The following is a 12105-nucleotide window of genomic DNA, read 5'->3' as shown; positions in this document are numbered from 1 at the left end:
CAAAATATTTCTTTAAGGCCCTGGCTGATGTGGCACAGTAGATTGAGCACCAGCCTGCGAACCAAAGGGTCACCAGTTTGATTCCCAGTCAGGGCACATGCCTGCATTGTGGGCCAAGTCCCCATTTGGGGGCGTGTGAGAGGCAACCACACATTGATGATCCTCTCCCTCTCTTCCTCCCTCCCTTTCCTCTCTCTAAAAATAACTAAAAAAATCTTTTAAAAAATATTTCTTAAAGATATCAACCTACAATTACAAGGCAAACATAACTTTAACGTAAAACATACTGCAGTAATAGTCATTTCAACAACGAACATTTGAATCACAATATCCTGTGTTGTACATTTCTCATGCTTTCAATTCATGCTATCAAAATTAAAACTCAAACAATCAGGATTTCCCTTCTCATACAAATTAGCAGTGGATATACTTTATTCTGAGTTCAGCATTTTTGGGATGTTGGTGCAAATGCAAAGGAAATTTCCCTATTTCAAAATCCACGTAAGTACAATAGAGCTTCCACCCAAGCTTCAACTGAAAGTGAATAATGTAGGTAACGCAAAAAAGGCAGATATCAAGGGAAGAATCTAACAGTTTTATAAATGCCTTTCAAGTGATGAATATGCTCAGAATCAGATGCTTCTGGATTGGTATTAGTATTAGGCAGTGTCTATCTGTGTTAAAAGACATTTTTGTAGAAGTAAAATGTGTAAAATCTCATTACAAATAACCATTAACAACGGTAATTTACAACTGATTTTAATAATAGAAAATATTTAGAACCCCAAATAAGGAAATGTTATTCTGCAAAAAAGGGCATTACAAAAAAATATACTGTTATATTTGAAATTTTGTTAATTAAAAAACTGCCAATTTATGTCGTTATATAAGTAGCCACTTTAATGCCCTCGATTTTGCGTCTTAGCCCACAAAGCCTAAAATATATACTGTCTAGCCTTACAGAAAGTTTGAGGATCCTTGAGCTAAGTCATTACAAACTAAAATGCCTTCAGAGGCCTGGTAGGTAACATAAATAGATGAAGACAATAAATAATAAAAAGTAGTAGGTAAGTAATGAATTGGAGTCTTTATTCCTTATCTAAAGGCACTTTAAATTGTTTTGAAATTCAACCCAACCTATCCTCTGCAAGAGCTGGAGGGCTAATTCAGCCAGGGATTGCTAGTTTGGGACTTCTGTATTTTCTTACCCTACCTGCCCACCCAGGGACGCTGCCTTTTTGCACCTGGCTGGTTTGGCTCAGTGGATTGAGCGTCGGCCTGCGAGCTAAGTGTCGCTGGTTCGATCTTCCAGTCAGGGCACATCAGAGAAGGAAAACTGACTCCAAAAAACCTCCGCTGCCTTGCGGCATACCTCTTCAGGGGAAAGGCTAAGGGAGTAAACCCCGACAGAAAATCCGGAGCCGGAGTCCCTAAGGCGGTTTGACGTTGTAGTCAACACCGGCAACTCCTGCGGCGCACCTGAAGCCAAGCTGTATTGACTCCGTCTTTCCCTTGGACACTTCAGCTGCGAAGAGAGGGGGGGTCTGCTGCATGGGCAACAGCAGACCCTCCATATCACCCTGCCCAGGCTCTGTAGCTTCAGCTTCACTGGAGAGGACACTCCAGCGTCATCATAAGATGTCGATTCAACACGGGAGGAGACAGATACCGTGTCACTCCCGAGTCGGACTGCACAGCCATTCTCGGCGGTGCAGATAGACTCTTAAGAAGCTACATCATCGTCTCTCGAGACGGACGGCTGCCGATGACCTGCCCTCCCAGGGAGAAGTAAGTAGGTCAGTGGTCAGCAAACTTTCTGTAATGGATCAGATAGTATTTTAGGCTTTGCAAGCCACAAGGTCTGTAGCTTCTCAATTCTGCCATAATAGCCCCAAAGCAGCCATAGACAATACATAAATACTGTGTTCCCCCCTCAAAAAAAAAACCAAAAAAAACCCCGCTATTTATGGACACTGAAATTTGAATTTCATAGGCTTTTCACTGTGTTAAAAAGTATATTAATCTTTTGGCTTTTTTCAAACTTGAAAAGAATGTGACACCAATCTTAGCTTACAGAACATATAAAAACAGGCAGCAGCTGGGTTTGGCCAGGCGTCAGTAGTTCCCCTTCTCCTTATCTAGATGAAGAGTATCAATTAGCAAGTAGGAATAAAATTTTCTTCTGGTACTGTACACTGAGAGTGGGTACAAATGATGTTCTTATTTGTACAAGTGGTCAGATTCCTGCCTCCATTTAGTCATGCCTCCATTAGACAAAATATGCAGCATATAGTTGTAAAGAAAACACAATCCTTAAATGCTTCTATTAACATTTTAACCCCTCCCCCCTTTTCCCTCAGAGTGGATAAATGAATATGTGATTATTTCTTCATTTAATTCTAAGCCCTCCCTAGATGTGATACTTAGTAACTAAACTCTTGATGAATCCATTAGAAAATGACAGAAAACTCATTAGATACAATTTTTGAATTTCGTTAATTTTTGACAAGTTTTGTGCCACCTTAATTTGAAATGATTATCTGACCATCTGTTGACATCCTATAAAGACAACTTGTAAGAGAAGCTTAGATCAAATATTTGTTGAATGAAATTAAGGACTACTAAGTAAAAATGCATCCTAACAATGATGTAAATGTATTCAACGCCATTAATACCTGCTTAAAAGGGAGTATAATAGTTAATAATCATGTTCTACATAATGAATCTCTTAAAATTTCTCTCAAGGAATTCAGCGTTATTTGATGTCATTAATATCTCATTAAAAACTAATACTTGATCTATAAAATTTGTTGGAGTCTTAAGTTTTCTACTGAGATGATTTCACACAGGTATCTTTTGTAGGTTTGAGTCTGACGGTCATCTCTGGAGCACAGACTGGAGTTTGGCCACTTGGGTTCAGATGCAAACTTTGCTACTTTTTAGTTGTGTTAACCTTTAGCAAGTTACTCACCCTTTCTGTGCCTCAGCTTCTCTATCTGTTAAAGTAGCGAAAATAATACTAGCTCTGTTTTAAGGATCAGAAAATGCACAGAGCAGCAGGCACGGTGCTTGGCACATGCTCAGTAGTTAGCTGTTATTGTATTTCTGTGCTAGTTTCTACAATATTAAAACACTTAATTCATGTAGCATGAAAGACTTGAACAACCTTTGTCTCAGAGGGGAAATCACTGGAAGAATAGAGAATAACCTCATCAATTTAGAATATTTATGTTATTTAGTGAATTGTTGTCATTCAGTTATCTTTCACCATTCCCTTTTGTCTAATAGGATCATTTAACGACTTCTAAATTCTGCCTATTAAACAAAATATGGCAATAGTAAGGGCAAAATATTTACAAACATATAAAACTTTTGGAATTTATTTGCCAAATCAAGTGCAGACAATTCCCACAATAATAAGGTAGGCTCAAAAAGTCCTGAAAGCGTTTGAAATAGTCTATCAATGAGTTAATTCCATTTAAATACGTCATGCAAGGTACTGAGAACTAGTACTAGTGTTTATTTTTAAAAGACTGGATACCTAACGTTGGCAGCTAAGTAGAGCAAAGCCTTATGCTATGTCCAAAATTCTCACTGTTCTTTGAATAGATTTATACATTTTATTGAAAACACTAATCCTGAGTGGGGAATACCAGTAGATATGAGGAAAAGGATGCAGCCTGGTAGAGCATATAAATCGAGACTTCAAAACAAAACGAAACAAAAACCTGTTTTCTAGTTTTGGCTTTTTAACTAATTTGTGTGTATGATCTTGGCCTACTCAATTATTCGATGCCTGGGTTTTCTCAATTATCAAAGATAGTTATAAGTACTGTAAAGATGAAGACGAACTCCTGAAATTAATGCCTGTTCAGTCAAATAAGATGGAGTTGTTACTTAAGGGTATTCCAGCCTAATGTAACCAATCTTGTCTCACATAACTTTCCACCCATAAAATTAGCATCTGTTGTAATTGGGATTTGATAGGAAATTCCTTAATTTGCTTAAGAAACTATGACCGGTACCCAGTGGCCTATGTAACACAGTAATACAAGGTTGAGATCCTACAAATATCCATCCTGTCCACATCTAAACTCTTCAAGCAAAATCATGAATATACTATAAGCCTTTGAAGTTTCAACAGAAACTACATCAGTCTCATAGGGAAATTTCATTTAAAATTTATCCATTCCCCAGTCTCCAGGGTTTCATCATAAAATGAGTTCACTTTTGAGGTGCAAGGTGTCATTTAAGTATTAAATTTTATTAACGTACTTCTTTGAGTCTGTCATTAAAACAGGTTAATACTCTTCTCTGGTTTATCCTAAGTGTGGTTCACAGCTGGAAATTTGAACACCTTGATCAAGATACGTCTCAAGTTCCATTGCTCAAAACAGGCACTGAGTCCTTAATATTAAGACACTGACATTATCACAGGTCAGGTTTTACTTGCCATAACCTGCTGGTAGAAGGCAATACATCCACTTGTCTGGACTAGTATTAATAGGACATTGGGGGAAAAAAATGGAACGTTTTATGAGAAGAAATAATAGACTTGCATATTAACACTAAGTGTATTCAAAATGGCATTTTATAATGTGTTCAAGTAAAACACTGTAATAAGAGAAAAACCACAAAACTTAACATAAAATCTAGCTTTATTTTTTAAAAGATTTTACAAGTCTGTCAAACTCAAATATAAGTAGGTAAATTATTAACATCTTCCACCAGATGAGGCTTCCAGCTTCAATCCCTCTCAAAAAAATGTAAGTAAAAAATAAATCTTTTTCCACAAATATTTATCCACTGTACTGTTCAGCTTAGCTCTGAAACTGTCTCTTCATAAATACCTCAGCACAGCTGCTGTGGCAGTGCTGTTGTTGCGCAGCTGCATGTGGCTGCGTTTTACAAGTTTGCTTTACCTTTGCTAGCTCCCTAGTTCTGCTCCCAAATCCAAATCTTATAAAAGAGAAATAAAGGTTAACTGGCCTGCCAGAAAAGCCCACTGAATGCATCCTGTAGCGCTCTGTGACAAGCAAGAGAAGAAGTATAGCCTCCAGCAAGGTCCTGTGGAGAGGCGGCTCTGACATGGTTTAAATACCTAGAACAAAACAAAAAGGTAGCATTGGTATAGAAAGCATATAAGTTGGTGACATTTTTAAAGGCAACAGTAAAACTGTGGACTGAAAAAAGGGGCCACATACTAAACCTGACAAGCTCAGGGGAGGCCTCCATGGCAGGCCGTACATATTCAGAGACCTAAAGTAATCGTATAGGATGGTAACTAAAACCTAGCCTTGATGAGTAGTCCCTGTTTTCGGCCAGTATCTTCCTTGACAGAGGTCAATCTGTACCTTAACTAAGCCTATCTGTTGTTTTTTTGCATCTACTATAACAGGAATGTCAGGTTAGTAATTTCCTTTTTCCAGACCCCTCAGGGCACATTCTCCCACCTGAGCAAAGCCCGCAAAGCCCGTCATTGTTATTGTTATCATGTTAATTGTAAACTGTTAACTCTCCTATACCCAGCAATGTAAAAAATAAAGTATGTGTCTATTCTTTACATTTTATCCAATCCCAGTAGTTTCCCTGCTTTGCTTTCTTGGGCTTCCCTAATCCATCACCAGTGGATTTCATGCATCCCCTTTACACTCCACTTTTGATTGTAACGTAGAGAATAAAATGCAAAACTATCATTCTCTGGAGCATTTTTTTAGTCCCTGAGATTTTGCTTCCTGACAATTTTCATCAGTTTGGCTCAAATAAACTCATAAAAATTCTTAGAGGTTTGACCCAATGTCGACAAGCAGATTCAAATTCTAAAGAGGAATTCTGATTTGAAATGTACATCATGAGAGAAAAGCTCTAGGGCTGACTCAATGGTGAGGGACAACATGGGGAATGCTCTCTGCCAAATGCTGTATTTGGAACATCAAGAACATAAAGATCTTTTTCTAGCAGTTCAAATTTAGTGTTTCAATTTTTGTCTGAAGTAATAATTTTCTTTAATTCAATATATATTTGGTTTCTTCTTCTAGGGTTTTTAAATAAGCCTTTAACTTAGCAGCATGACACAACATTCTTCAAAGCTCCTTTTGGCTGATTAAGAGCGCACCATTTTCACTCTTCATCTGTTAAGTGTTCTCCAAGGACAGTAGCCCAATCTTGCATCTTTAGATCAGAAACTTGATCTGATCTTATCACAGAGAACTTGTTTTGCATATATTTTGTAGTCTTCAAATGTTATTTTGTTTATTAAGTTCACTCACTTGTTCTTTCCATTCTTCAGGTTCTCGTAAAAGCTGTTTCTGGCTTTCCTAAAGTTGGGAATTTTCACTCCAAGCATCTTTTATAGCTATATTAAGTCATTCTTCATACATTTTAAATATTGTGAAGGTTGTTTCAGCTTCAACTACGTATGATTTGAGTATTTTGATTAATCTTGTAAGGACTGTATCCTTTTTGAAATATCCACCATCAATTAATTCATCCTGTTCAGAATGTTTAGATTTCTCTTCCTGCAACTTTTTCTAGAAAGAGTATTTCTTCCTCAAGTTCAGACTTGGAACTTGTTCAGCTTTTCACAGATACCTCCAAATTTTGAGCTTCTGTTGACTCCTCAGAGCAGGAATCCTTTAATGACTCAGCATTCATACTTTTTTTGCACGAGGCTAAATTTTTCAAATAGTTTACATTTTTCTTTGATTAATGTAGAAAGTTCCAACAGCAAGCTTTTTCTCTGCACATAAAGCCAACTACTAATCAATTGAAAATTTCTCAAAAAGAAAGGCAATACATCCAACAATAGCTGCACCTGTCAGCAATTCCCATGGAAAACCATTAGGGATTAGGGCCTTTTCTCGTATCTTCAGGCAATGCTGCCACAACCTTGTGTAGCTTTTCCAAGACCAGCCCCAAGTACGGCTGAGTGGCAGTCCCGGGCTCCTCCATGGCGCCAAGGCTGCCTTGGATACAGCAGCCACAGCCAGGGCCTGGCTGAGCCACAGCCAACAGCAGAGAACAAGCAGCTGCATTCTGTCCAGAACCCAAACCGGCACTCGCCACAGGACCAGACCAGACCACTGCCGAGCCGACTGCGGAGCCGGCTGCGGAGGGTTGCTGGTGGGTATGAAGCCTGAAGGCCTCAAGCGTCCCTGCTGCCCAGTGGGGAGCCTCGGCCCCTATGTTACGCTTTGCATCCAGATGATCCAAAGGTCTAAGCCTGTCCCACAAGAGCCTGTGACTTGCCCTCTCCTCGCCGCCCTGCACCCTGTTTGGTTTCAGCCAGGCCAGGCCGGAGGCGGGACACGGTAAATTTCCTCTCATCCAGGCAGTGCTTACCTGGCAAAGCCAACCCCCTCTGGACGTCCAGAGGCTCAGGCCTAAGGAAATGGGATTTGGCCTCAGGCTCTGCACTGTGGTGTGGGCTGCTCAGATCCAACAACGCGGGCTTTTGACCAAGACCGCTCCCCCAGCTCCCACCCCGCCAGCAGCTGGCCTGTGAGGCACTGAGGTTTCTCCGGGAGACCCCTTGGCGCAGCCTGCGGGTTGAGTGCCCTGCGCACCCGCCCAGGGGCCAGCGCGGGACCCAACCCCACTCCTCAGCGGTTTCCTCTCTCAGCCTCACAAGAGCCTTCTATCTGCACCCCACGGAAGCCCATATCGTATCCAGCCCCCCCACCCCCACTCTCCCGCCCAGAAAAACCAGCAACAGCCTTCATTCCAGTTAGAAAATGGCCTGTAGGATCTGGGCCTGTGTGTCGTACTTGAATTTTTTAAAATAAAAGTATTATTTCCATTCTTCCCAGAGTGTCCTTCTTTTTAGTGTTTTAAGTTTTCTCTCCAGTGTGAGTGAGTGTGTGTTAAATACAGATAGGCCACTTGAGAGGGATCTATTGTTTTTTTAAAGAATTGATTTTCAAATAATGTGGCAGGATTTTTGACAATTTATAAGCCCTTCAGACCTATATTTAACTTAGAGAGGATTTATTTATAATGATGAACCCTTAAAGCACAGAGCTTGGGACAACTGCAGCTTGTTTCTGTCTTCACTACAAAACCAAGGGTCTTTGGTTTGATTGTTTCAGTATATTTACATTTATGTGGGCAAAAACACATGTACTTCTTTCATGAATACTCTGCTGAGTTGTGTTCTACATACGTTTTCTTCATTCTCTTTCATTTGCTTTGTATTAATGTGATAATGCCTACTACCCTATGATAATTTATATATTTTTTCTTTTCCTTTAAAAAAGTAAGTTACTTTTGTTCAAAGAAGATGATTTGTGGGCAATCCCTGGATAAAAATAGATGCACTGCCAGTTGCTGTCTTTGAAAGTTTTACTACTATCTATTACATAACAACTGAGTTTTCATGTAACTAATCTGATTCTTCATCATGCATTACATTTTTTAAAACTTTGAAATTTTGGGCTTTGGTCTCTACTTCCTAGTCTTCCTACTTGAAATTGCCCTAACTGATTAGATTAAAATATAATCAAATTGTGAAGGAAGGGTAAGTCTACATGAATAAAAATTTGTACTCATCATCAAAAGTATATCAGAATAGAAAATGACCTTGGAAGACTGTTCTGTTACACACATCTATCTGCACATGAACTCTATTCCTGATATTAAGGAATACAGATGGGGAAGGCTTACCTATTCAGCATTTACATGTTCTGAAACAAATAGAGTATTCCCTCACTTATCGCGGATATTATGTTCTAGACCCACCCCCCCACAATAGGTGAAAATCCACGAAGTAGGAACCTTACATTTATTTTAGTATTTATATATATTTTAAGGCTTTATAAACCCTTCCCACACACTTATAAACCATTCCCAGTCCCTTGTTAACCTTTCCCACACTTTTATAAACAGTATGTTCTTAAACATATTCTACACTCTTAAACCTATGTAACTTCAACAACATACGTATACAGTACCGCAAAACCCCACAATATAGTAAAAAATCCGCGATAAATAATTAAATATAATATTTTTAAAAATCCCACGATACAGTGAAGCCGCAATAAGTGAACCGCAATATAGAGAGGAACTACTGTACATAAACAAATGGAGGAAGAGAAGATACTAGTTGCTTCAAAATTATTTAATATTACAAAATAGACTGTCTCCTTCTTTACAGGAAACCTTAGAAAACTACATGTCCAAGAAATCTTTGAGACTGAGCCCTGAGTTTAAAAAAACATATGTCCCAGTTAGCAAATACAGAAGAATCTCTGAACTGATCTCAAAAGACAATGTAGGGCTCCCGGCCAAGATGGAGGCGTAGACAGACACGCTGCGTCTCCCTCCACAACTAAGAAGGAATACAACTACCTCAAAACTAGAAACAACCAGAAGTTCCAGAAAATCAAACTACATGGAAGCCCAGCAAACAATGATATAAAGAAGAAATACTCATCCAGACAGGTAGGAGGGGCGGAGCCGGGGCAGAGAGGACTCGGTGTGGTGGTGGCAGCAGCGGCAACAGCAGCAGCAGCGGCAGGCCGGCGAAAAGCACAGTTACACGTTTTAAAAAGTCAGGAGGGTCACCTGGGGAGCGTTCCCAGCTCCTCACCAGACCTCGAAACTCACTGTCCCAGCACCAGAGAAAATAAGACTCATTGCTTCTGACTGTGCAGACCAGTGGTGGTTGGGGCAGAGGCAGAAACTGCTGGTGTCTCAGCAGAGTCCACTTGTTTAAAGGGCCCCCATGGTCCTAGAACGGCCACGGACCCACCCACTCTGGGAACGAACGGCCAGGGCAGCAGCTAGAGGGGCGCCAGTCCCATACGGAAGTGGGAGAAGTGCCTGGAAAAGGGGTGAGTGCTGGGCCAACGGCATTGTTCCTTCTCAGACCCCCCCACACACACACAGCGCCACCACGTGGTGAAACATGTCACCCTGTACTGACGAATCCCTAAGGCTCCACCCCTTACAACGTAGTAGGAGTGACACTCTCCCTGGGACACAGAAGCAAACAAACACAGGAGACTTCCAGCCAAGATGGAGGCCCAGACAGACAAGCTCCGTCTCCCTCCACAACTAAGAAGGAAAACAACTACCGCAAAACCTTAAGCAACCAGAAGTTCCAGAAAATAAATGGAAGTCCAACATATGAAGTTATAAAGAAGTGGTGCTCATCCGGACAGGTAGGAGGGGCGAAGCCAGGAGAAGAGTTCAAGTTGTGCTGTCCACGACAGCAGCAGTGACGGAGGCAGGACAGCAGTAAGCACAGACGCCCATATTTAGGGGGAGGCAAGAAGCGCCTAGGAAGCACCCCTGGCTCCAGACCAGACCTGTCATCTTGCGATTCCAAAGTCAGGGAAGGCAGACCTCCATTGCCTTGGACTGTGAGGCCTGGAGAGGGTGGGGATGGAGGAGGAGGCTCCCGGTCTCTCAGCGGCAGGAAACCATCTTGGACCCCCATCCCCGCAGAAAATGCCACAGCGTGGTGAGACAGGTCGCCTGGCTATGGCGAGTGCACAGGGCTCACCCCCTATAGCATAGGAGGTGTGACAGCCCTGCCCAGGAAGCAACGGTAAACACAAAACAGTCAGGATGGCACAGATCATGAGAGAGATCCCAGTGACACAGCTGACCAGACAACAAATATCTAATCTAATGAAGCAGCAGACAGGAAGTCTTTCTGAGGCTCAGTTCAGAGCTTTGGTTATAAAAATGATTACAGACCTAACAGCAGATCTTAAACAAGACGGGGAAGGAATGAAGGCTAGTCCTGCTGAAATTAACACAAACACAAATGAAACTAGTGGTGAGGGAAAGAAAACCAGGGATCAAATCAACAAATCGGAACATAGGGAAGGAACAGTCGACCAGTGCAGAAAGAGGAAATGAAAAGTGAGGAAAATGAGGAGAGGCTCAGAAACTTATCGGACAGCTATAAGCGGGTCAACATCCGAATCATAGGGCTGTCAAAAAGTGAAGAACTAGAAACTGAAAAATTATGTGAAAAGGTAATGAAGCAGAACTTCCCTGACATGGGGAAGGAAATAGACTTATAGGTCCAGGAAGCACAGAGAGTTCCAAAACAACTGGACCCTGGGAGAAACACACCAAGACACATTATAATCAAAATGTCAAAAATTAAGGATAAAGAGAGAATCTTAAAAGCAGCAAGAGAGAAGAGAATTACATACAAAGGGGTCCCAATAAGACTCTCAGCTGATTTCTCAAAAGAAACTGCAGGCAAAAAGGGACTGGCAGGAAATATTCAAAGTAATGAAAAGCAAAAACCTACAACCACGATTACTCTATCCAGCGAAGCTGTCATTCAGAATAGAAGGGCAGAGAAAGTGCTTCCAGGACAAAGTAAAACTGAAGGAGTTCATCAGATCCAAACCACTATTATATGAGGTGTTAAAGGGACTTGTTTAGGAGAATAAGGATCAAAACTATGAACATTAAAATGAAATCTGTATCACAACAACCAATAACAGAAGCTAGGGAATTGAAACAAAGGCAGACTAAGTAGGCAACGAGAGTGGGAAAAGAACTATAGGTATGGGGAACACTTTGTGGGGAGGTCAATGGGGAGGGGTAAAGGGGAAAAGGGAGGGAGATGGTACAGGAATTAAGCATAGCAGAAGGGAGTGGAGTAGATAGGAAGATGTTGAGAAGAACTATATGCACAACCAATGGACATGGACTAAGGGGGGGACAACTGTGGGAGGGGGTCACTGGGTATAGAGGAACAAAGGGAAAAGAAATTGGGACAACTGTAATAGCATAAAAAATAAAGCATATTTAAAAAAATGTAAAGGTCACTATTTTTCTTCAATAATTATTTAGCAATTCAAACTTTCTACCTTGATAAAGGTAGACAAACAGGCCTGAAAAAATGGGAGAATCCTAACCAAAGAGGGATAACTTGTGAGCATGACTACCAGCACTATTGGAAAACAAATATTTCTAGCTTTGTTTTAATGCCTAGTTTAAGAAACCACATTGTTTCTTCAGGCCTCAGGAAGTAAAGGAGCTTCACCCACCTTAGAATTACGGGTATGGCAACTGAATAAATCAGGCACCAGAACATTTTAATAACTTGGAAACTTTTCTACTCATTCATTCAAACTT

At 40.8% G+C, this 12105-nt stretch overlaps 1 protein-coding gene across 1 annotated transcript in view; it reads right to left on the bottom strand.

Moving 5' to 3' along the window:
- Positions 1-4640: 4640 nt before the first annotated feature.
- The window catches only part of MNAT1 (MNAT1 component of CDK activating kinase), a 197627-nt gene continuing 190162 nt past the window's right edge, over positions 4641-12105 (bottom strand). The window contains exon 8 of the mRNA XM_090270955.1: positions 4641-5101. Coding sequence (XP_090127081.1) covers positions 4981-5101 — 121 coding nt within the window. The 3' untranslated portion in view covers positions 4641-4980. The remainder of the gene's footprint in view (positions 5102-12105) is intronic.

This window comes from Furipterus horrens, unplaced genomic scaffold, assembly GCF_987537825.1.
Source record: "Furipterus horrens unplaced genomic scaffold, mFurHor1.1.pri manual_scaffold_3, whole genome shotgun sequence".
Classification (NCBI taxonomy): domain Eukaryota; kingdom Metazoa; phylum Chordata; class Mammalia; order Chiroptera; family Furipteridae; genus Furipterus; species Furipterus horrens.
This window is presented reverse-complemented; position numbering and strand designations above follow the sequence as displayed.